The sequence below is a fragment of the Salminus brasiliensis genome, chromosome 15, assembly GCF_030463535.1.
Source record: "Salminus brasiliensis chromosome 15, fSalBra1.hap2, whole genome shotgun sequence".
Taxonomy (NCBI): domain Eukaryota; kingdom Metazoa; phylum Chordata; class Actinopteri; order Characiformes; family Bryconidae; genus Salminus; species Salminus brasiliensis.
The window spans coordinates 6,441,953-6,469,078 of NC_132892.1; the positions used below are offsets into that span (position 1 = coordinate 6,441,953).

At 41.6% G+C, this 27,126-nt stretch overlaps 1 protein-coding gene across 1 annotated transcript in view; it reads right to left on the bottom strand.

Moving 5' to 3' along the window:
* Positions 1-540: 540 nt before the first annotated feature.
* The window catches only part of LOC140536164 (uncharacterized), a 40,626-nt gene continuing 14,040 nt past the window's right edge, over positions 541-27,126 (bottom strand). The window contains exons 7-14 of the mRNA XM_072657838.1: positions 25,793-25,958; positions 24,793-24,966; positions 22,864-23,031; positions 22,385-22,558; positions 20,463-20,636; positions 18,517-18,681; positions 16,923-16,969; positions 541-1,577 (exon numbers count right to left, since the gene is read on the bottom strand). Of these exons, the coding sequence (XP_072513939.1) occupies positions 1,039-1,577; positions 16,923-16,969; positions 18,517-18,681; positions 20,463-20,636; positions 22,385-22,558; positions 22,864-23,031; positions 24,793-24,966; positions 25,793-25,958 (1,607 nt within the window). The 3' untranslated portion in view covers positions 541-1,038. The remainder of the gene's footprint in view (positions 1,578-16,922; positions 16,970-18,516; positions 18,682-20,462; positions 20,637-22,384; positions 22,559-22,863; positions 23,032-24,792; positions 24,967-25,792; positions 25,959-27,126) is intronic.

A 27,126-nucleotide genomic window follows, 5' to 3' on the forward strand; every position in this document is an offset into this window, starting at 1 on the left:
GTCTGGTACACCGGTTGGTCGCCAAGGGGATTTGGCGTCCGGTTCCCTAGCACCTGAGTCGAGTAAGTTCGTCAGCGCCTGACTAGCGCGGTTTGTTATTTGTCCCCTCTCGCTTTGCTCCCGGACGGCTTTCCAGCCTCAGGTGGTTTTTTCCTGGTTTATCCCCTTTCGGTTTTCACCTGTTTGTTTTCTGTTTCTGTTTATTGGACCCTGTACTTTGCTGCCTCGTTTTGTTTGTGTTTGTTCTGTTTGGTTCGTCCATTAAAGACGGTTTCTCCGCATTGCTCTGTCCCTGCGAGTGTTCCCTTGTCTCGCCTAGCCAGCATGACATTTAATATGTCAGCAGTGATTCAGCTTCTATAAACATTTACAGAATGTAGAACTCACACATATTTAACTCTATATAAAACATCTCATATAAAACCCCCAATCTCCAAAACACCAACTTCACACCTTCTCACCTTTCAGTGGAAAAGATTTTATTACTAATCAATAAACTCACAAACATAATCAATAATCAATAAATTCACAAACATAATCAATACATTTACAATCAATACATATACAATCCTAATCAACAAATTTACAATCATAATCAATACATGTACAATCCTAATCAATACTATTTATTGATAGAGAATCAGAGCAGATCAGTGATCAGAATACTGATAAGAATAATCTCTAATATTGATCTGAATATTTTTAAGAGCTTCATTTAATAAAGTTTCTGCTAAATTTAAATTCTTACACACTCTCTCGCGCTCGCACACACACACACACACACACTCTCCCGCTCTCTCTCGCGCTCACTCACACACACGGCTCTCGCTCTCTCATGCGCGCACACACACACACACACACGGCTCTCGCTCTCTCTCGCGCTCGCACACACACACACACACACACGCGGCTCTCGCTCTCTCTCTCTCGCGCTCTCACACACACACACGGCTCTCTCTCTCTCGCGCGCTCATTCACACACACACACGGCTATCGCTCTCTCTCTCTCTCTCTCTCTCTCACACACACACACACAGGTTATTCTATCTTACAGAGAATCACTGAGGAGTCATAATAAAGCCTAAAACCAGCATAGGGGGGTTGAGTGAATGTGGTGTAGAATGTGTGTAAGTGTGTGAGTGTGTGTGTGTCAGAGGAGACACTGTAGAAGGACAGAGTGCCGGCTGGACAGTCCACATACACTCCTACTCTCTTACAGCTGGAGGGAGGAGGAGGGAGATCAGTGCTGTCATTATTGTGATAAACAGAGTAACTGTAATCAGAGCAGATCAGAACCCAGGAGTTTTCATTCCGTCCAAACTCACAGTCTGAACTGAATCCTTTCCTGCTGATACTTTTATAAGTCAGAGCTACTTCAGCTCCTCCTCCGCTCCTCTCAGCCTCCCAGTAACAGCGTCCAGTCACACTCTCTCTACTCATCACCTGCCACCACCCATCAAACCTCTCTGGATGATCAGGATACGACTGCTGCTCTCCACACTCCACCTTCCTGTTCCCCTCTCTCAGAGAGAGATCTGTGTGAGCTGTGTTTGGGTCCAGTGTGAGATCACAGGCATCTAAACACAGAGGAGAAACACATCACTAAGAGTGTGTGTGTGTGTGTGAGTGAGTGTGTGTGTGTGAGTGAGTGAGCGAGCGAGAGACAGCTTGCGCGCGCGCGCGTGTGTGTGGCAGTCTCTCTCTCTCTCTGCCACACACACTCTCTCTCTCTCTCTCTCTCTCTCTCTCTCTCAGACTGTGTGTGTGAAAGAGAGAGAGAGAGAGAGAGAGAGACAGGGGGACAGTGTGTGTGTTTGTATGTGAGTATGTGACACAGAGAGAGAGAGAGGGACAGTTTAAGTGTGAGAGAGAGAGACGTGAGAGACGGTGTGAGTGTGTGACAGAGAGAGTAAAGAAAAATAGACAGTGTGTGTGTGTGTGTGTGTGAAATGTCTACACTTTTTTATTTGTAAAGGAGAGAGCTCACAGGAAAGAAAGGGGTTATATTTAGAATAGTGAGTGAAGGTCATTTCAGTTCAACTAAAATCATCAGGATTTAATCAGACAGAAAAACAACAGAACAATAAGAAGCAGAAGCAGAGCAGCTGGCAGAGCAGCTGGCAGAGCAGCCGTCAGCACTGGAAGCAGATACACCAGAATCAGGATCAGGATCAACTACAGAAAGAATCCAAAGGAAAGAGGAAAAGAGAAAAACTGAACAGGGAGCTGTAAACCTGCTAAACCCACCACAACAAAGAACACCAGAGGAACAGAGAAGAACACAGAGACAAACCAAACCCACTAAAACAGGAGCAGAGACCAGACACCACTACACCTCCGCCTCACACTGGGGTAAGAAAACAGCTTCCACAGAGCGACAGATTCACAGACTGGAGATTCTCATCCTAAATGAACGTCTACATTCAAATATAGCTACAAAAGAGGAGAACGTGCTCAGATATCACTAACCTGGCTAAGTTTGCTAAAGCAGCTAATCTGACTCTTACTGTCAGCCTCCTCTGATTGGCCAGCTGCACCGCCTGCATTTTTCAAAAAACCTGCTACAGCCAATGAGAATGGCCTCAGCAGCAGCAGCAGCTCCGCCTTCCCACACTTTTGACTTCCACACAGAAGTTGGATCAGAGAGCAGCATAAACAGAGACAGCAGAGAGAAAACCCCTGAAATCCTGTTTAAAGACTGCAGCTTAATCAGAGGGAGAAACACCACCACCAGCCTGCTCTTCTACACTGAGCACAGTCCAGCACGGCATTCGGCTCTGATATTACACACACACACACACACACAAACACACACACCACAGAAAGAGGATCTGCAAGAGCCGCCAGTTATACATCCCAGCCGCCAGTTATACAGCCCAGCAAACAAACACCTGCTGAAGGGGAAACAGAGCTCCCCACAACAGCACTGTAGATCACAGCCCTCCATCAGTCAGCACTCAAAATCTTCCTGCTACACAGCAAGACCATCATGAGCCCTCCTCTGATTCACCTGAAGAGCTACAGAAGCCTGAAGCAGAGGAAGCAGCAGATCAGCCACCGTGGAGAAAGACACTGACATTACCATTCTGATCGATTCCAACGAGAAATTCCTACAAGAGGATTTACTCTTCCCAGGTCAAAAAACATCAAAAATATGGAGCCAAAAAATAAAGACGCCCATAAAATTCTCTCTAATTCCAAACCTGACACCAACATTCTCCATACTGGCAACAAGAACCTCAGAACAGAGCGAGAGCGAGAGAGAGAGAGAGAGAGTAGAAAGACTGATGTGCAGAGTAGCAGAGAGAGCTGCTGAGTCCTTTCCTAACCCCAAAATCATTATCTCCACCCTCCTGCCCCGCACCTGACCCAGCCACCATCCACAAGATCAATGCAGACATCTCTAGAGGATGTGCCCTCATGCCTAATGTGCACCTGGCCCAGCACTCTAACATCACCCCCCACCATCTCTACGACCATGTGCACCTGAGCAAACACACAGTCAGAGAATTTACCAGAACACTTAAAGATATTACAGTTGGCAGACATTCCTACTCAACACAGGAACACGGAGGAAGGTTCCCAAGACCACAACACAGCTTCAGGCACGCAGCCATCAGCCCTACCATCCACAAACACCTCCTGAGAGCTCGACACCTACCTGGACAGCATAGTCCTCCTCACACCCCGCCAACTGGTACATTCATTTTGCTCACCTCTTGGCAGTAGTGCCGTAGATTACATAACAACAGATTTAGACCCTTTTTCTCTCTCAGCACATTCACTATAACACCACTAACCCCTCTGTCTGATCACAGCCAGAATAACAGCAGTGCACACACACAGCCCAGTAAGCTGTACAACATCCGGAGACCATACAGATGAGCCCGAAACAGCACAGAAGAGTTCCAGAAAGCAGCTGGAAACACTTTTACACCTTCTTTACTGTGAAACACTAAAGAATTATAAACGTACAGTTCAACATACGTACAAGCAACTAACACTAACTGAGGAGTCAATAAAAACAAATACATTCTGGAATAACTGGAATAAACTAAAAAAAGAGAGATTCTGAAGAACTGGAAATATAAAATGGAGATACATGAACAAACCACTTCCAAACAGTGTTTAAAAAATAGAATTTGACTCAAATTCAGAACAAAGCAAGAGAAACAGAAAGCTAAAACCAAATAAAGCATCTGAACCCGACGGCATCCTGAATCAGATAAATGTACCAGTTCAGAATTTCATTTGGTCATTTTAAAACTGTTCAGTTTAGTTCTGAGTGTAGGTCACTTCCCTGAAACCTGGAACCATGGACTGATAACACCAATCTTTAAAAATGGAAATGAATTTGACCCTAATAATTACTGAGGCATCTGTGTGAACAGTAATCTGGGGAAGTTGATATGTGGCATCTTAAATTCTAGAATCTTAAACTTCCTTATGAAGCACAGAGTCTTGAATAGAAGTGAAACTGGATTTTATTAAATCAATGTACACAGGAAACAGGTGTGAAATTAAAACTGGCAACAAACAGATTCTCTCTCTCAGGAGCGCGGAGTGAGACAGGGCTGCTGTTTAAGCCCAACGCTGTTCAACATTTATATTAATGAACTAAACAAGATACTAGAGGAGTCTACAGCTCCGGTCTTCACTCTGCACGACTCAGAGATCAAATTCCTGCTCTATGCAGACAACCTGGTCCTAATGTCCCCCATAGAGCAGCAGGGTCTACAGCAGAACCGGGACCTGCTGGAGCAGTACTGCCAGACCTAGACCCTGGCAGTAAACCTAAAAAAGACATATTTTAAAAAAGCTCCAGATCTCAGGGAACAAAACACACATTTCTATTAGGCAAGACAAGAAATCAGCCACGCCTCCAACTATAACTATTTAGTCATCACAGTCAGTTCCTCTGGAAATTTCCACCAAGCAGTGAATCAGCTGAGAGAAAAAGCACGCAGGGCTTTCTACGACATAAAACGTCAAATTTGTGCAGAAATTGCAAATCGAATTCAGTAATGGAATCTACTGCCCTTCATGGCAGTAAAGTGGGAAGTCTGCTTACCAATCAACAATGTGACAAATGAGACAAACAACCAATTCTCTCTGCATGCAGAATTCTGTAAAAACATTTAAAAAGTGCACAGAAACTCCACCAACAACACATGCAGAGCAGAATTAGGCCGATATCCATTAATCATTAAGATATAAAAAAGCAATCAAATTCTGGAAGCATCTAAAAATGAGCGACCCAAACTCCATACCATTATAAAGCTCTGCAGGACCAAGAGTTGAGCAAAGACAACAGTCCCCTCACTCAGCTGGTCCTGAGCTCCAGTTCTACACTAACACACACTAACACTCAACAAGCTCAGGACCAGAATATCACTAAACTAATCAGATATTCTATTCTATTCTGCACTTTCTGACTGAGTGTCCCAAATATACCCTGATCAGAGAACAGTAATATAGACGAATGATCAGCATCTCTCCTGAGTTCCTGCACTACAGTAACACTGAGAAACTCTGCTGTTTATTAGGAGAGAAGAGTGAACTCCTCCCAATCTCTGCTCTCTATATCACAGCCTGCCACAACCTAAAGGAGAGCCACTCCCACTAATCATTATCCTTTATTAGTCATTATTACTCTAACTCTTCACTTATATATCTTATACAGCTTAATCATTTTTCTCATTATTAAAGTTAATATTGTTATTTTAAATGTTATATTATTATTTATAATTCTGTACATTTATTGTAATGATTTGTATTCTGGTATTTATGTTTGTGTATTGTTTGTCTGCTTTGGCAACAGTGTACCCTGTTACAGTCATGCCAATAAAGCATTACTGAATTGAATGCGAGTGTGTGTGTGTGAGGGAGAGAGAGTGTGTGTGAGAGATTTTTATTTTTATTTTAAAAGCAACTTTATTTGAACATTAAAAACTGAAACACAGCATCACCACACAGTGCAGCACTGCAAGACCCTCAAAACAAAATCAGCCATGAATCCCTTTCACACACTCGGCTCCAAGGACTTGCAAAGGCCAGCTCCCCTTCCTCCACACTACACAAAATACTATTGAGGCACCATTCCACTTCAAAAACCTCCATGGTAGTCATGAGCTTATGAAAACCTAATCAAAAAGGATCCTGGACTCCACCAGAGCCAGGAACAATGGCGAGACCTCCTGACCAGATCTGTCCTCCATTCTGTTCTTTCTAGAATTATACATGGACAGTTTTGCCTGTCCAGTTAAAAAAAATCAGCAGCTGCCACTTAGCTCGTTCCTTCTGACTGTAGCCAGCCTCAAATATAAAAATCTTGGGTGATGAAAACCTTGGGGGTATGAGAAAGGGGCCAGAGTCCTTGGCATTCTAAAAAACAATGAAAACCGTCTCTGAGCCCACAGAAGACACAAATTACTGACCTCAGGACAGATCATTGAGACGAAAGCATTAACATCCAACACACCATGCAGAATTCACCATTGGAGATCCTCAGTCCTTTTCGTCAGAGGGGGCTTATACAGCACCCTCCACACTGGACGTTTGTCTAAACCCAGCCCAAGCTTGCTCCTCTACACAGTGTCCGGCCTTCCATTGAGCACTGACTTATACAAAGCCTGGCCTGACACAGTGTGAAGATCCAAGTTCTGACAAATAGGAAAAAGACAATAAAGGACAACACACCGTCCAGGTCAGGTGTCCTTCCTTCTTATTTGGTGTCAAGCTCCCATTGCCATACTCCTGCAAAAGGGACTTGTCCTCCAATGACAACCTGCTACTCCAGAAGTCCAGAATGATCTTGGTCTGCCAAACAGACCACTGCCCCAACAAAGAGGCTACAGCATGAACATTATCTAGGCCCAGTCCTGCCACTTCCACCAAGTTCCTCAGTTTAACTGTCTTCGAGACACAGAGTCTATGTGTAAGACCTAGTACCTCATCAGCCAACACATCCAGCCCAGCTCCTTTAACCAAGGGCTCCTCCAACAGCCAGTAGAGAGTTCTGCTCCAGTCGGTGGTGCGTAAAAATCTCAAAACCTAAAAAGTCCACAGTAAAAAAGGAGTAATCCGTTCAAATGCAACTGTCTATGATCCATAAAAAATAGTGCTGTATCTATCCCCAGTCCATCAACAGTGTGCAAAATACTGCTAGCCACTTCCCTCCACACTAGGTCTGTATCACCAGTCAGGTATTTCTACAGGAACTCCAGACGAAAAGCCGCCATTCTTCTGAAAAGGTGAATCAGTCCTTGCCCCCCTTCCTCCCTGGGAAGGAACAGCACGCTCTGTGGGACCCAGTGAAGGCAGTCCCAGAAAAAATCCACTTGCAACCGTGACAATAATCCAACCGGAGGGTCCACACAAGACAGTCTGTGCCAAAGCATTAAAGCAACTAAATTATTAGCAACCAGCACTCTTCCTCTAAAAGTCCATGGATCCATCTCCATTTCTTTAAACCGCCTGTCATTTTCTCCAGTTTTACCAGTTTTTCCACTGAAACAAGTCATCCCCAAAGAACACACCCAAGTATTTCAGCCCCCTCTTTTCCAGGTCATGTTAGCTGGTAGCTAGCAGCAAGCCCTCAGACCACTGCCCCGCTGCCAAAGCGTCAAACTTTTTCCAGTTTACTTTAGCTGCACATAAACACCCACAATCTCGAACAGTAGATATCAAATGGTCAACATCTGATTGTTCACTCACCATTATAACAATGTCATCCGCATAAGTTTAAAGCTGAAGCCTAGAATGCCCATCCTGTCCCAAATCCAGACCAACAATAGTAGAGCGAAGCTTATTAAGCAGTGGTTCAATGGCCAAGGAGTAAAGCATTCCAGACAGAGCACACCCCTGGCGTATGCCGCCACATGCTTTAAATGGTGCACTCAGACCCCCGTTAATCTTCACTACACTTTCAACATCCTGATACAGCACTTTAACCATGTTAAGAAAATACAGGTCAAAACCAGCACTTCTAAGGTCTGCCACAAATACTGGTGCTCAACTCTGTCAAAAGCTTTTTCTCGGTCTATGGAGAAAAGACCAAAGTCGAGCCCATGAATCCTAGCAATGTCCAAAATATCACGCACCAGGAAAATATTGTCTCTGATGAATCTGCCAGGCACACAGTAGGTCTGGTCATGGCGTATGACCTGCCCCATCACATCCTTCAACCTATTAGCCAGTCTCTACGAAAACACCTTGAGATCTATGCACAGGTGACTCAGCGGTCTCCAGTAAGTTGCCCTTCCTAGGCATGTCTTTAGGTGATAACTGCCCGTCTGCAGCTCAAGGGTAAACAGCCCTCCTTCAGGCTCTCATTAAGGACCGCTGACAGATCCGCACCAAGCTCAGTCCAGAAAGCCTTGTAGAATTCCACGGGTAGGCCGTCTATACCTGGGGTTGTCCCACCTTTCATGCCCTGTAGTGCTGCATAAAGCTCATTAACCCCTAGCGGTCTCACAAGAGCCATGCTAGAGCTCCTAGAGAGCTTAGGCATCCCAGCATAGAAGCCGTCAGCCAGCACAGCAGCATGCTTGTACTCACTTTTGTACAGTTCAGTATAAAACTGGTGTGGTTTCGAGATCATAGTAGTACAAAGTCAGATGATTATTATCTCTCCCTTTTGTTTATTCATATCACAATCAGGTGTAACCAATGCGTTGTAACTTCTTTGTCTTCTGTGAACCAATGGAAGGTAACAACACCCCATTGGGGAGGTATATAACCTTTTGTAACTTGGTCAACCTTCAGAGATCTCTGGGTTTTTCCAGGAGTTTCTCCCCAGCCGAAAGCTTTTCAATAAATATATTACTTTGGAGCATTAACTGTGACTCTATGATTTTACTGATTTCTGCTTATTTAGAAAATTTCCACCACACCGGACAGCCCGTTTCCTGATCTCAGCCGGCTCTGTCAGATCCCGTCCATCCTCGGAATGCAGGGCATGAATTAAACGGCTCTGACCATTCTTTCTGTCCAAGCCAAAGAAAAACTGAGATGGGGCATCCAGCTGCGTTAGAGTCTGAAAACATTATTAGACCAAAGCCCCCTGTGCCCTGACACCCAACAGGTCCATAAGGGCAGATGTTTTCCACCCCAGGACCGCAGCCCGACCCTGATCTCCAGTAGACTCCAGCTGTCGTTGCAGGTCAATAATTTCAGCCTGAAGTGATCTCACTGACTGAGTGATGTACCTCGAAACACTGAAAGTGTATTGTTGACAGAGCTCTCATGTTCACCTTCCCACAATCCCATCATTCACGTAAACTGCAGAAACATCACTTTTGTAGTTAAGATTATTCCAGTAAGTCATAAACACTCGTTGAAATGTCAGTAGGCACTCTTAGGTTTAATGTTGGCAATAAAAACAGAACACAGAACCAAGCTATGATCTGAAAAACAACAGGCGTGATATCACAGCTTTTAAAAACATTAAGGTGATGCTTAAAACAGTTAAATCGGTCCAATCTAGCCAGAGACACAAAACCGTCTCTGCCTAAGGGTCTGATTCAGAACCCTCCACACATCACACAAGCTATATGCTTTTAAGGACTCTCGCAGAACACACTGTGATGCAGCATGAGGTTCTGTATGATTCCTATCTAGCGCATCATCCTCAGTGCAATTAAAATCCACTCCCAAAAACAAAACGTCCTCAGAACAAAGGTTCTGCAGAGCAGTTTTAACAGTATTCAGAACAAGAACCCTGTCTTAAACTTCTCATATTTAACACAAACCACCAATCACCTTCCCTGCACCACCTGCTCCACCTCAAAGGACATCGGAAGAAAGTTTTTGGCAAATATAATAGCCACCCCCCCTGTAGCTGAGCCTAAACGGCTAAGCCTAAATCTCCCTGTCCCATTCTGTCCTCCAGTCAACCTCACTGACAGGATCACTTTGTGTTTCTTGAACGAACAAGTTGTCAAGACCCTTTCTCTCTTCATTAAATCATAGATCATTGCTTTTTTCAGCCAGTAAACCTCCTGCAGAGGTTTCCTTTCCTCATAAATGCACAAACTGATAGTATAAATAACTTGTGGTCAGGAGAGTAGTCACACTGCTCCACTCCACCACCTCTCCCACACTCAGACCAGTCCTCCACAGAGCACCTCAGCTCAGGTGCAGGTTTAATCGCTTGCCTCAGAGTGAGCTGCTCATACTGAGTTTTCCCCATTATTAAAAACTATTACAAATTATTAAAAAACTGCTTCATAAACCAACTACCAGCAAAACAGAGAAAAGAGAGAGAAACAGCGGCCCTCCACTCACTCACACACTCACTCACTTCAGCTCAGAGAGCGTGTGTGTGTGAGAGAGAGAGAGACAGTGTGTGTGAGTGTTGGAGGTTCTTACCTCAATAGTTCCTGAAAGGAAGCTGGAGTGAAGATGAGCTTCTGAATTTTGAAGTTTTTTATTCTTTCTCAGTGTTTTTCTCTGTTCAGTCTCTGTTAGCTGAAGTTTAGCTCTGGATTGTTTTCTTCTGTTTCTTCTTTTTTTCCTCCAGAAAGTCGAACAGTTTTTCCTTCCTTTTAGTGTTTTTCAGTGTTCAAACTATAGAGAGATCATCATTCCCACTGTTAAACACCCTAATATTAAGAAAGATAGAGATTACAATTCGGTACAAATCTGAACAATCTAAATTTATAGTTCCAATAAAATAAAAAAAATTGGATGAAAATTCACAAAGAAATTAAAACACTCCAAAAGAGATTTTCTTGTGCACTGTATACATCCCTCCCAGCGAATCCCTGTCCTTTAATGAAGACTGCTTTTCCAGTTCACACGATCAGATCAGCAGCTTCCAGGCCCAGGGAAGTGTGCTGATCTGTGGAGACCTGAACACACACAAGGTTCTCTACCTGACCTCAACACAGAACATGGTAACAATTATATATTCGGACATCAACACTCAAAACACATAACTAACCTCACCCATATAATTCTGATCCACAGGTGAACTGCAATGGTAAAGACTTCTGCAGCTCTGTTAATGTCTGGGTCTGTACATCGCCAGCGGTAGGTTAGAAGGGGACTCTTTAGGAAGATTTGGCTCACCTCTTGGGAATAGTAAAGTAGATTACATAATAACAGATTTAGACCCTTTCTCTCTCAGCGCATTCACTGTAACACCACTAACCCCTCTGTCTGATCACAGCCAGAATAACAGCAGTGCGCACACACAGCCCAGTAAGCTGTACAACATCTGGGGACCATACAGATGAGCCCGAAACAATTCCCTTTCAAACACCAGTCCGGATTCGGCTCAAATTATTTCAATCAATTATAGAACTGATTCTCCTGTATGGTAGTGAGGAATGGGGGCACTTCAAATCAGAATTTTGACCAATGGGAGAAACATCCCACAGAAATTATGCAAACTGAATTCTGTAAAAATAGATATCCATTATTACTTAAAATAGGGCTGGGCAAAAGATCATATCTCGATATATTTTAGCTGAATGGCGATACGATATACAATATGATATTACATACATTGTGAAAAATAATGTGAAAAAATATATTATGAATATTATACAAACACAGGTCAAACCGGGTCACTCATCATCCATGCCATGTCCTGTAAAAGTGAGTTTACTTTTTAATAACTGTATGTTAAAAGTATAACTTTATTAAATGAAAGCTAATTTAGGCCTAATGAAATATGATTAACACCTCAGTGTACACTAGAGATTAATTTAATTTTGTTACAATTTTAAGTCAGTAGGTCTATATAAAATGTAGTAGTAGGGAATACTGTATAAATACTGGAAAAACTGTCCAGTCTAAGGACATTTTACATTGTATGCTGTAGCTAATTTAATAGAGGATGTTTTTAATGAAATAGGTAATAAATATTTAACTGATATAACTCATTGTAAATGAATACAGTTAAATAAACTCACTTTAACTGCTTAGTTCCAGCTTTGAGAAATGTTTACTCTGCGAGCTAGATGGAAAGGGTCTGTCTGACTGAATGGACGTGTTGAGCAACGCTTCTCGTGTAAAGAAATAGCGACTGGGCAGTGGGTATCGTGGGTCAAGAGTTTATCAGCTGTTTGAAGCCTCTTGCTCGACTGTTGAGGGGAACATAGCTACCTTTTGCTGTGTAGAAACTACCGCCTCAGTAATACCACGAAACCTCATGCTTTTCTTTTCGTCAGGCACAGCATTAGCAGAGGAGGCCTGCAGTGCTGGCTGACCTGGTTTAGAGCTGCTGGGACATGAACGCTTCAGAACAGCAGCAGCAGCAGCTCGGAGTTTAACAGCTGCTCAGTACTGAAGTTTGAGCTGCTGCTGTAAGCAGTGAAACGTTCAGTAAAATCCGAAGCATTTCCACATAACTAACCACTTTTTACAGACTAGCACTAACTCCTCTTCACGCTCTGTGTTATTCGTCTCCATAGTGTGTGTGTGTGTGTGTGTGTGTGTGTGTGTGTGTGAGAGAGAGAGATAGGCAGAGTGAAGCAGACAAGCTGAGCAAAGTGATAATGAAAGAACACAATGAGGCGGTGTGCAAGATTTAAACTCACCAATCAAATATCGATATAAACGATATAGCCTCACTCCATATCCCGCTCTGTTTATATCCTGATCTATTTTAAATATAGATTTATCACCCAGCCCTAACTCAACATTAAAAAAAAAGGATCATTAAATATTGGCTACACCTAAAAAACAGTGACCCCCCCTCCCCCCCCTCTCCTATCCCCATAAAGTCCTGCAGTGCCAAGAGCTGAGCAAAGTAAAGAGTTCCCTAACACACACTAACCCAGTCACAAGTCAGGACCAGTCTGTAGTACAATCAGTTAGACCAGACCAAATTCTAACCCTCCTAAAACAGAACTACATCACCCACTGATACACACACAAAATTCACCCCCAGTTCAGCCGTCTCTCTGCTGACCTCAGACTGACCCTTCTGTTAGGAGAACAGAGAGACAGCAGCCCTCTAGCAGCACTGCATGTCCCACAACAAGAGGGACAGCGAGTGACACACACACGCACACTTATGCCCTTATTGTAAATATATTTTATTTGTAAACATTATTTCACACAAATATATATATATATATATATATATATATATATATATATATATATATATATATACAGTCATGCCCGAAAGTATTCATACCCCTGTCAAAGTTTGACTTAAATTTACTTTTATTTAACCAGAAATTATATTTTTGCCTGGAAATGACACAGGCATCTCCCAGGAGATAACACGATGATGTACAAGAGGCATCATTGTGGGAAAAAATATTTCTCAGCTTTTATACACATTTGAACAAAAAGTGGCATGTCCAAAATTATTCATACCCTTCTCAATAATTAATAGAAAAGCCTTTATTGGCTATTACAGCAATCAAACGCTTCCTGTAATTGCTGACCAGCTTTTTGCATGTCTCCACTGGTATTTTTGCCCATTCATCTTTAGTGATGAGCTCCAACTCTTTGAGGTTCGAGGGTCTCCTTGCCATCACCCTGATCTTTAGCTCCCTCCACAGATTCTCAATTGGATTCAAGTCAGGACTCTGGCTGGGCCACTGCAAAACATTAATGTTTTTGTCTGCTAACCATTTCTTCACCACTTTGGCTGTGTGTTTTGGGTCGTTGTCGTGCTGAAATGTCCACCGGTTCCCAAGGCCAAGTTTCTCTGCAGACTGCCTGATGTTGTTGTTGAGAATCTTGATGTATTGCTCTTTTTTCATGGTGCCATTTACTGCGATCAAGTTCCCTGGTCCATTGGCTGAAAAACACCCCCAAAACATTAGGTTCCCACCACCATGTTTGACAGTGGGGATGGTGTTCTTAGGGTTGAAGGCTTCTCCTTTTTCACGCCAAATGGTGCACACATCATTGTGGCCAAACAATTCAATTTTTGTTTCATCTGACCATAAAACAGAACACCAGAAGTCTTCTTCTTTGTCCAGATGAGCATTTGCAAAGGTCAAGCGGGCTTTTGTGTGCCTTTTCTGGAGAAGTGGTGTCCTCCTTGGCCTGCGTCCGTGGAACCCAGCAGTGTGCAGTGTCCGTTGAACTGTCTGCCTTGAGATGTCGCCACCAGCAGAGTCCAGATTCACCAGGATGGCCTTGGTGGTGATCCTTGGATTTTTCTTCACCTCTCTCACTATTCTCCTGGCCAGCACAGGTGTCACTTTTGGCTTCCGACCACATCTTCTGAGATTTTCCACAGTGCGGAACTTCTTGTATTTTTTAATAATACTTTGCACTGTAGCCACTGGAACTTGAAAACATTTTGATATGGCTTTATAGCCCTTTCCTGACTTGTGAGCGGCCACAATGCACAGCCGCAGGTCCTTAGTGAGCTCCTTTGTCTTAGCCATGACTGTCCACAAACCAACTGCAGAGAGCTGCTGTTTTTCTCCTGTTGAGTTGATTAAAACAGCTGTTCCCAATGAATCAGGGTAATTAGGATGCTTTAAAACAGCTTGGACTATTTGGAATGGTATAGAACTTTGGATTTTCCCATATACTGTGACAGTTTTCAAAGGGTATGAATAATTTTGGACATGCCACTTTTTGTTCAAATGTGTATAAAAACTGAGAAATACTTTTTCCCACAATGATGCCTCTTGTACATCATCGTGTTATCTCCTGGGAGATGCCTGTGTCGTTTCAAGGCAAAAATATAACTTCTGGTTAAATAAAAGTAAATTTAAGTCAAACTTTGCCAGGGGTATGAATACTTTCGGGCATGACTGTATATATATACATGGACAAAATTGTTGAAACCCCTCGATTAATGAAAGAAAAACCCACAATAGTCACAGAAATAACTTGAATCTGATAAAAGTAATAATAAATAAAAATTATATTCCAGAAACAAAAGCACTGACAGCTAAACCCTGTGCAGAATTCTCCACTGGAGATCACCAGTCCTTATACAGCACCCTCCACATCTGTCCATCTCGACCCCCAGCTTGTCCCTCCAGGCCTACCATGCAGCACTGCTTTATTAAAAGCTTTGACACATTTGTATAAAACCTGGCCCGACATGGTGTGGAGATCCAAGTCCGGCAAGCCAGAGAGGTCCAATAATGGGACCGACACATTGTCCAAAGCTGGAGTGAGTGCAGTCTTTGGGAAAGGATCTCCCATATGGGGCACTCCACTCCCAGTTGCAGTAATGGGTAATGACAGCCCTCCTGCAACTCAAGGGCAAGGAACCAATAGCCAGGCTCTCATTAAGGACGGCTAGCAGATCGGTACCCAGCTCCATCCAAAAGGTCTTAGAAAACTCCACTGGAAGGCCATCAATACCTGGGGCAGTCCCACCCTCCATGCCCTGCAAAGCATCATGGAGCTCCTGCTCACCCAGGGGCCTTTCCAGTATTTCATTAGAGTGTTCTGAGACCTTTAGCAGCCCTGCATAAAACCCTGCAGCCAGTTCTTCATCATCCCTGTATTCACTTCTGTACAGCTCAGCATAGAACCGTACAGCCCACTTACAGATCTCTGTTGTCTCCGTCAGCTCCTGTCCGTCCTCAGAGCACAGAGAGTGAATAAAACCACTTCCTCCTTTACAGACTAAAGAAGAACCTGGATGAAGCATCCATCTGTGTCAGACTCTAAACCGTGAACAGACCAGAGCCCCCTCACCCGGCACACAGCCAACCACGCTCACTCACAAACCAACAAGAAAGAGAGAGAGAGATTCTTTGAATCTTGAGAGAGAGACAGTGCGCGAGTGTGTGAGTTAGAGAGAGGGAGAGAAAGAGACAGTTTGTGTAAGAGAGACACTGTGTGTTTCTGTGTGTGTGTGTGTGTGTGTGTGTGTGTGTGAGAGAGAGGCCCTGTCCCAATTCTCAAAGCCCCTGCTGCAAGCGCACTTGTATGAAGCTGTGGAGGGGGGTGCTGTAATCAACGCAGATTCCGCACTGTTGGAGAATTCTTGTTGACTCAGTAATAAAATCCAGTTTCAGAGCTGGATCTGTCTGTTTTTACTGCATATTAATACTCCATTATGTAGAACACAGCTAACAGTAGCAGACTACCAGTATCCTCTAGTCCTCAGCTCTCTGTGAACGCCCCACTAACTTCACTGTTCACTAAATCTTTAACACACAAACCGTTCAGGTTCCAGCTGCTGACAGCTCCTAGTAATCTCACCCAGTTCTCCTGCTTTTGCTGAGTCTGTCTATCCCCTCATCTGACAGTATCAGGAGCATGGTGCTACCGCTAGTGTCGCTAAGCTAAGTCAAAGTAAACAAGCTGAGGAGCTAACGGTGAACTGGCTAAGTAGCTAAAAGGGCTAACGTATATAGCAGGGATGTAGGCTTAGTTTTCTACACTGTAAATTACACACTGTATCTGTTACTCCAGTAAAATACTGTGTTCAGGTGTGTAGTGAGGTAGACAGCTAACTAACGTAGCACAAGACCACAATATGAGCGTCTAGCCCGTTAGCTTTAGCTGTAGCGATCGTTATTTCAGTGAGAAATAACCAATGGTGCCAAGTGCAGGTCCAGTAAGTAAAAATCCACTCCAGGATCCAGATTTCCAACTGTCTGACAGTTTTTGCTGTCTGGACCTCTATTTGCCCCTCTGTAACTAACAGGACCCCAATCTGCTCTTTTGATGCCTGGATCTATAATCTTCTTTGAGTTTTTGTGGTTGGTGCAGTTTAGAGAATCAGCAGAAGGATGATGGAAGGTTAAAATCACTACAGCAAGTTAAACAGTGCTTTTTCTCCTAACTGCAGAATTTCCACACACACGTCCCCCAAACCCATTTCAGTCTAGAAAAAGAAACAGAGGGAGCATCAACTGTGTGGGGTGCAAGGGTGAGAGGAATGGGAGAGAGAGATAGAGAGAGAGAGAGAGAGAGAGAGAGAGAGAGAGAGAGAGAGAGAGAGAGTGTATCTATATGGGGCGTCTTACACTTCTTCAGTCCTGGTTTGATTCTGATCTCCCCTCCATGGTCCACTCTACACACACACACACACACACACACACACACACACACACACACACATCAGGACATCTAGTTAAATTGTTTCTCTCTTTCAGTGTTTATATTCTCTCTCTCTCTCTCTTTCTCTCTCTCTTACACACACTAATCTGACTGATGTATTTAAATCTAGTCAGACAGGCTGGTTTGAGTATTTCTAGAGATTTTCAGCACAACATTCTCCAGAGTTTACTCAGAATGGAGTAATGAAGGAAACACATCCAGTGAGCAGCAGTTCTGCAGACGGAGACGACTAGTTGATGAGAGGTCAGCAAAGAAAGTCCAGACTGGTAACAGAAAGGCTACAGTCACTCAGATAATCACTCTGTACGACTGTGGTGAGCAGAACAGCTTCTCAGAGCACATCCTTGAGGCAGATGGACATCATGTGGAATCCATGCAGTGAAGAGATTGAGGTTGTTGGAGAGTAAAGGGAGGCTCTACCAGTATTAGTATAGTGATCATAATAAAGAGCTCAGAGAGTTTCTCTCTCATCCAGTCTCTGATTAGTCCAAACATACAGTATCAGAGTCTACACTGTATCTTAAACTATAAGATCTGGGTGTTTCTCCTAGCAGTAACAAACTTTGAAAATGAAAAGGCTGGATAGCTCTTTATTTACTGCTGTGACTCTGAATTTCACTGTGGGACTAATAAAATATTATCTTCTTTTTTAAGTACCTAGTATTTAATGAGTAAATATGTAGTAATTTTCTAGTACATATTTTTCAAGTACATAGTAAGTAATGTGAGGACAATGGGAAACATGCAGAAGTACTGAAGTAACACAATGCACCAATAACTCAGAATTTAGTTTGTTATTGTCTATTACAAATAAGTGCATAGTGCACTTCTGCACAGTACCACGGGTGTCTCATACCCTTACCCATTTCATTAGGGACTTTGTAAAGTAAAGGGTTTTTTTTCTATTCTTTTCTTGAATGTAGCATGTGCAGGTGACATGACTCCTTTTGCTGGACTTGGTGGGTACTGCACATGGCTGGCGCTTGTCTATGTGCCTGGTCTATGTAAATCAGCTGTGGCTTAATCAAGGGCTCATTAGGACTGCATAAGAGCCTCTGTTTGTAGCCATCTTTGCAAAGTGTCTGTGCTGTTACTAGAGTTCTGAGCATTTCTATGTATTTGCCTTCATGTGTTTTGTTACCTTGACCTGGATTATGAGTTTGCCTGTCCTGTTTATTCCTGCCTGTTTTTGACCTCTGCTTGCCCTTGACTTAAATCTGTCAGCACATGCAGCCTGCCTCAACCCTTCATTACACCATACTGCCATTTCCATGTATACATTACTCCATGAAACCACTTAGCCTCTAATTAAATGCAGTCTTTTCTAACATTCACCATTCTGAAATAACCTTACATTAGAATTATTGTACAGAAGAAATCCAGTGGCACATGATGTCATGTAAAATGAGTAATATATGTAATATGAATTATTATGACATTTGATAAATTATCATATTAAAGATGACATACACGCCACTCTCTGAACACAGCTGAACATACCTGAATGTGGTGTGAGGATCCTCCAGTCTAGCCGAGAGCTGCTTTACTCCTGACTCTCCAGGGTTGTTGTAGGTCAGATCCAGTTCTTTCAGGTGGGAGGAATTTGAATTCAGAGCTGATAACAGAGAACAGCAACCAGCCTCTGTGATCATACAACCAGATAATCTGCAGAGTTAGGATGAGAGAGAGAGTTAGTATACAGATGATGAAGTGTCTAGATTTTGTAGTAGCAGGGTCACGTGTGAAAATTGTGAATCCACTTCAGCATCAAAATGAAAAGTTTTTAGGAGAACTAAAACTTTAACTGGACTAATATTTTACCATGAACACATCTATTTTTACTCAAGTTGTGTACTTTGTACAAGTACTTGTGTACTTACATTTCTATATAAAAATAGTCAAAATAAGCTTTATTGTCAAAACTGTAATATATACAGGACATAACACAGAAACTGTGTTACTCTCAGACCCATGGTGCAACAATAAACATCAAACACTTAAATAAACATTAAACATTAAATAACACTAAGCAAGAAAAGCTTTTATATTAGTTAGCTTTTATATTAGTATTATATTAGTTTTATAAATGTAAAAGAGGTTATGTGTATAAATAAATAAATAGCTATAGAGGTCCCTGATATTGATATCAGAAGTAAAGTGGCACATGCAGCAATAAACTTATAAAGTGTATAATAAAGTATATGTATAGAGCTCCCTGAAATGACATAAAAAGTAAAGTGACATATGCAGCAGATTACAAATCTGGGTATGGACAGTGCAAATATAAACAGTTGTGCAAAATAGAGTTTAAAGACTCTTAAACTGACGTGTGCATGACCAGTGCAAAATATAATTGAATAATACAGTTTTGGTAACACACATGCCTTGTCCTCATATGGCTTTGGGCACAGATGAAAAAACTAAAGGCACCTACTGCATATCATGAGGCCTCACAGGGCAGAAGATATGATGTACTATAGATAAAAGAATTATCTTATTAAAACTGATTAAAGCAGCATTATGGAGGAATTGGAATGCTCCTGGGCTCCCCCAGTAATTTTGCAGGATTTTACAGATCACACATGCTGGGACACCTTTTACAGCACTGCATCAGCACTGCACTGCATTATCCACTGGAGGGGACATCAGTTGTAAAAAGTGTCATAGAAATAAGTTTACATTTAAATTATAGTTTGACGAGCCCAGAGTAGCAAAGACGTAGTGCAAAGGGGCAGTGGTGGCTCAGCGGTTAGAGCGCCGGGCTATCGATAACAGGGTTGTGAGTTTGAGTCCCCGGGCTTGGCAAGCTGCCAGTGTTGGGCCCTTGAGCAAGACCCTTTACCCTCTCTGCTCCCCGGGCGCTGGAGTTGGCTGCCCACCACTCTGGGTGTGTGTACTCACTGCCCCTAGTTCACTAGTGTGTGTGTTCACTACCACAGATGGGTTAAATGCAGAGGACACAGAGGTAACGAGGTAACGTAGTCCAGTTCAATAGCGTCAACCAATGTTATGCACTGATGTCTTTTTTGGCTAATGAGATTTGAGATTTTTAAGCTGCTAGTTCTGTCTCTGGACAAACACAGCTTACATTACCTTTTTTGCATTTGAAGCCAAAGTGGTCCCTTATAATATGGCTCACTTCATTACCTTCAACCTCAGCAAAACAGGTTTCAGCTGTTTCAGCTGGTTCTACACCAGTGGGGTCTGACTTGTCTGTCTCTATCTTTCTTGTGATTTTAGTGCCAGTTTGTTCTCCTGCCCATCACTCGCGTTTTTGTCTTGTGTTTTTAATTTACATTTGTTTTTATTTTACTTTAGTTACAGATTTCATTTAAAATGTAGTGAAGTACAATATGTCAAACAAGTCTCCAACTTAACTGTTTAAATTTGCAGCACATTGAACATCAGTCTTATATTTATACATCTAGAGTGACAGAAACACTGACCTGAGAATCTGCAGTTTACAGTGTGAACTCTTCAGTCCAGCACAGAGCAGCTCCACTCCTGAATCCTGCAGGTCATTGTTACTGAGGTCCAGCTCTTTCAGGGAGGAGTTTTCTAGATTTAAAACTGATCCCAGATTTTCACAAACCTTTTCTCCAATATTACACAAAGCTAATCTGCAAAGGAGAAAAACACACACCAGATTTTATCTACCAAAAGATTTCAATTTATAAAGAAAAGTGGTATTTATATATTTGTATAGACAAATGACCTGTACATTTACAAAAGATATGGAGAGTTGAGAAAGAGAGAAAGCTTTGCTAATAAGCACACTGTTGACACAGCTAGATTTTTATAATAATAAGATATTACAGAAATAATTACCAAAAGGTAGTATTTGCTGTCCAATGATCACAATATTTAACATTTTAAATGTATTTTCTGAATTCAAGATAACCCAAAATATTTAATAAACTATTACTTTTGCACATGCCATATTTAATTATTTTGATGTTTGTGATTAAATGTTAAATTAAGCAAATACTTCAGAATCAAGGAATCATGCTAATTATACAAACTTTTGCATATGGGTGTAAATGAGAGAACAAAATAATCAGAATATATGTATTTGTCAGTGTTTTGGTCCCTATTGGAAGGGTCACGTCAAGTCAAGTCAAGTCAAGTGGGTTTTATTGTCATTTCAACTACATACAGAGTACACAGTAAAACGAAACAATGTTCCTCCAGGACCATGGTGCAACATAGACAGTGCATACAAAACACAAGTGCAACACAAACAAGTGCAGACAGACAACACAACACAGTACAGACAGAGAATAATAAATAATTGCCGGTAGTGTGCAAATTCTGCAGTGTGTAATAAATATTGAGTCCAGTGAGGTAGTAAAGTTATTAGTGCAAATGCTTTGTGCAGGTGATAGATGGAATTACACCCCCCTGACTAAATAAGAGGAAACTGGTAGGAAAACAAAAGGGACTCTAAGATGACATCAGTCCAACAAAGGACTGATATTAACCAAAATGAAGTAAAAACAAACAAAATGCAAAAAATAGCTTTTCTTCTTTTAAAGATAAAGTTTTGTATTTTTGAGTTTAGTATTTTTATTCCTTTTCTTGCATCAGATATACGAAGCATGTATGCACAGAGGGTGGAAACATTGAACATCTTTAATTCACCCTGGAGCTACGAATGGTTTAAAGAGGCTAACTGCATACAAACATTACTGGTGTTTATTTATTTATCTTTGATGGCACTAAATATAATACTGTCAGTAAAGCCTTTGTCCTGCTGTAAAAATAAAACTATAGGAATAACCATGCTTTTATTAATCCCATGCGGATTAATGTTCTGGTAAGTATTCTGTCAGTACTTGCCACTTACCACTAGATTGGTCATATGCATTCCAGACATCCTGTGGTGACATTACAACACTACCCCTCCCAATTAAAGGAACTAATGCCATCTAAGCAGTATTAATAATGTAACAATTAAATATTATTATGTTATTAAAGTGTGATTATAATGGTAATTAGCACATAAGCTGTATAGATCATCTGAAAGGTCATTTACTTAGCAGTCCATCCATGAGTCCAAAATATGCTTAATTTTTTTATTTGCAGGTAATACACAATATTTATCTAGCTTAAGTTTGCATTCATAATTTCAGTGCTCAGTCAAGTCATTTGTGTCTGCGCTGTGAATGTTAAAGACACTTTTCCAGCAATAAAATATTGTCAAATACTCTATTGTAGCTTCTGCTATTTTAGAGACTGTTAGCATAGATGTTTTTAAGTGAGTTCATGGCCAGTGCTGAGCTGAAAGTTTGATGAACAGAGAAACATACAGTCATACAGTGGCTTCACACATTTATTTTCTTGTAGAAAGAAGGGACAGAAATCTGACCTGAGTATCTCCAGTTGAAAGTGTGAACTCTGTAGTCCTGCAAAGAGCTGCTCCACTCCTGAATTCTGCAGATCATTGCTACTGAGATCCAGCTCTTTCAGAGAGGAGGTTTTTATTTGTAGAGCTGATATGAGCAATGTGCACGATTTCCCAGTGAAATTACAGAGGGCTAATCTGCAAAAGGAGAGTAAATACAGTAGAGAAAGCAGTTAAATGAGAAGAAGTGAATTAAACATAAATACATTAATACGACAGATGCAGACAGACAGTAAAAAGTAAAAACAGTAAAAAGTTACAAGAATGTGAGAGCTAGTTGAAACACTTCTGTGCATATATGCAGTATTATCAGTCATATGCTTTTAGATGTTGGTAAATCTGCAGAATGTAGCTGTTAAATCATGTCACCATGTACATTCAAATATATATTAAAACACAAACTAACTGGAGCAGCAGATCTTCAGGAAATTGAAAATTCTGACCTCAGTGTCTCCAGTTTACAATTCTTCAGACCTGCAGAAAGCTCCTCCATTCCTGAGTCCTGCAGATTATTCTTACTGAGGTCCAGCTCTTTCAGGGTGCAGGTTTCTGACTGTAGAGCTGATCCCAGAATTCCACAGGTGTTTTTCCCAAGATTACACAGAGCAAGTCTGCAGAGAGAGAGAGAGAGAGAGAGAGAGAGCAGACACAACAGATTCACACAAAGAAGACATCAGTGGTAAAATACCTCCACTGAGCAGGTATTTTTGGAAGGTGTATTGCTCTATACACAGCAGTAACACTGACGTAGCACTTGAAGTGTTTTAACTAGGTCCTACACTCACCCCCTTGTGGATCTGTTGAGCAGACTAAATCCGTTGGGCTCATCAACGGCCTCAGGGAGTAGAGGTGAGCCATATTAGCTTAGTGAATCCTGTGAACCTACTGAACCGAGCTGACTCACTCAACCCGAAGAATGGACTGTACCGTAAGAACCGTTGGGGGCTTATTCACAAGAGTGAGCTTAACTCACTCAGCTTCGCTCACGAAGCATAGTCACGGTCTTGATCTCAAGTACGAGCTGGTTGTATTTCATGTACTCATGGTAGATAGCCCTGTAACTGTATCGGTTCTGTCGTTTGGGTTCGGCAGCTGTTCCCTCAGCTCTTGAGTCAAGTAAGTTCAGAAGCGACTGACTAGCGCGGTCTTTGGTGTTACTCTGTGTTTCCCAGGCACGGCCTGTAGGTTTTGGTTAGTGTTATTTTTCTGGCTCGATTCTGGCACACTAGCCTAGCCCTTGTGTCTCACCAGCCTCAGGTGTGCACCTTTGTTTTGCCCCAGTTCTGTTGTCACGGTTATCTTTCAGTTTGCCATTTATCGCTGTAACGTTAGCTGCCTTTTCTTGTGTTTTACCCCGTTTATTGTTTTGATAAACTTTCTCGCTTTGGACCATCCACTAAGAGTGTTCACCCTCTTTGTCAGACCCGACGGATCATGACAAAAAGGAAAACCCACAATGGTCACAGAAATAACTTGAATCTGACAAAAGTCATAATAAATAAAAACAACAAATTAAAATTCGACATTGATTTGATTGACCAAAGGGACATGTTAAATTAAGGTGTGTCCACTAATTAGCATCACAGGTGTCTACAGTCTTGTAATCAGTCAGTGGGCCTATATATAGGGCTACAGGTAATTAAAAATTCTGACCTCAGTGTCTCCAGTTTACAATTCTTCAGGCCTGCAGAAAGTTCCTCCATTCCTGAGTCCTGCAGATTATTCTTACTGAGGTCCAGCTCTTTCAGGGTGCAGGTTTCTGACTGTAAAACTGTTCCCAGAATTCCACAGGTGTGGCAGTGGCGTGTTTGTGGGTGTTGTGGTTGATTACAAGTGGATCAGACACAGCAGTGTTGCTGGAGAAACCTACTGAAAATGAGCATCTAGCCTGTAGTAAGTTTAGAGAATTAGTGCTCCCTTTAACTAAAAGTAGTGCCAGAGGAGGTACAGCTTGTGCATGCCTGTGCTGGCTACAGTGAAGTGTACTGGGGGTAGAACTTAGGAATTTCTAATTAAAGCACTGGGGAAAAGATTAACTATTATTATTGTTAAATGTGCATGGAGTTTCTGTAGGTGGTACACATACACACACAAATATTTTATTGTGATAGTACTGACTTTTAAAATGTACTCTTGAAAACACAGCAGCCTAATTCAAATCTCCACATAAAACAACAATCAACATTTTCAAATGAACGTAATGGTGTTTGAATGGCAGTGTTGGTGTGATGGTTTGGGGATGCTTCGCTACATCAGAACCTGGATGCCCTGCTATCACTGAATGAACTATGAACTAATTAACATTACATTTCTCTAATGCACATTTCTGTAACGGTGTGAAGAATGAATTTAGGACATGTTGGTATTCTGACCTCAGCATTTCCAATTTGCAGTGAAGACTCTTCAGTCCATCAGAGAGTTTCTCCACTCCTGAATCTTTCAGGTCATTGTTACTGAGGTCCAGCTCTTTCAGGGAGGAGGTTTCTGTTTTTAGTGCTGCACACAAAGTTTCGATGGACTGCACAGTGAGATTACAGCCCACAAATCTACAATTGGGGAAGAAAGAAGTTACACATAAATAATCAGAAATTAGTTTATAATAACTGCATTTGAAGGTTTAAATTCATGATTGTTTCCTTGTAATTCTGAATATTAATGTTCAGACAAAGATCACTGACAGATTTGAGACACATTACATTGGCTTTTCTTTTATTGTTTTGTTTGAGCATGTGCAAACAATTGCAATTTGCAAGCTTCTCTACTATAGCATACAGACTGTGTTTACGGATGCATTTTACACAGTATCTTCCACTTAAAACAAGTGGTATAAATATTTATAGGTGCTTTAAAGTCTAAGGTTTAAAGGTGTCATAAAGTCTGCTTTTGTACATGAAATAACTGATACGCAGCCTTCAATTCTCACTGAAATAAGTGTTTACCGTTATCCCCACTTACACTGACAGCATACTGTGTTTTATAAAAATCTGCCTTCACACCAACATACCAGAACCAGCCTGCAGTGTGGACACCGGGCATGCTGGATGTATAAATTAATTAATGTAGTTTACTACCTTTCCTAAATCTTCTCACAGTCTACATTCTCCCATCCTCCACCGTCTTCGGTGCTTTCAATAGAATTTAAACTGAGGAATGCACTCATGAGCTAACAAAACAACAGGGCATCACCTGTTGGACAAACCACCCCAACTTTAATATGCAGGTTAGCCTCAGTCCACCAGCAGAAACTCCAAATAGAAGAACAATATTCTTTCCTCTCTTTCCTCTCTTTCCTTTTCTTGTTCACATGTGTGATGTGTTGATTTTAGGTCAAAACATTTTATTATCTGAATAACTGTTATGATAAGAACTCACCGAGCCGTCCTGCAGTTTGAGACAGCTGGGATGAGTCTCCTGTAACCCTCCTCTGATGTGTTGAATTTCCTCAGGTCAAACTCCTTCCGTGGATTCTCTGTCTGGAGACGCAGGTAGGTGATGACTGAGCACTTTTTAGGAGAGAGCTCCTTTACTGAGTATTTATCTGCAATTAAAGAGATGGAAAACTCTCAGAGACCATCCTCATCCAGCGACTGAAACTGTTAGAGACCTTAAACAGCAGTAATGGGTAAAGTGCCTTCTTTAAAAGTTCTTCATTAAAAAAAATTGTGAACAAATTGAAAACTAAAGAACCTCTTGAGTGCTTCATGTTCCTGGTTAAATGGTTCTTCATGTACATGTACCTCATGGTTCAACCCCCCCAAAATAAAAGCATGTGTGCTGTTCTCTCTATATACAACAAATCACCATTACTATATCCATACTTATAAATCAACTACAGTTCCCACAATACCAAGCAAACCCAAACTTTACTTGCCCAACATTACTCAGCAACTTACATCTTTACGTTTCTGCCTTTTTGCTAAGAGTGTAGAATAAGTGGCAGCAAATACAGTAACAAAAATCACACAGTAATTCTGTGATGTTATACGAACAACATTACCATATTATATAACAACATTATATATAATGTGCAGCGCCCTCCACAATTATTGGCACCAGCCTGGACGAGGACGCAAGTTTATTTTGCCACCACACACAGTAAAAAGGATTGAGAGACATAAACAGTTCTCATGTCAACTGTAAAGTATGGGGGAGGAGATGATGCTCGGTGATGCTGTGGGCCTGTTTCCCCGGGAACCTTGTTAGGGTGCATGGCATCATGAACTCTTTGAAATACCAGGACATTTTAAATCAAAATCTGGTGGCCTCTGCTCGAACGCTGAACATCATCACTGGGTCTTTCTACAAGATAATGACTATACATATTTGGCCACATCTACACAAAAATGGTTCACCAACACAAAATCAAGCTCCTCACATCGCTGTTTCAGTGCTCAGACCTCAACCGGATTGAAAACCTGTGGATTGAGCTGAAGAGGAGAGTGCATAGGAGAGGACCCATGACTCTGGAGGATTTAGAGAAATTGTGCAAAGAGGAATGGTCAAAGATCCCTCCCTCTCTTATTTAAAATAAACAAATAAATAATAATTAAATGTAATTATTTAAATACAAAATGTATTAGATTAAGATTAGCATAATTATTTAAATAAATAAACAAATATTAAAGAACTTTTTTGTTGGAGTTATTGTCTGATTCTGTCTGATACACTCAGAACAATCACAATAGACTGCAAAAACAACTTCTGTC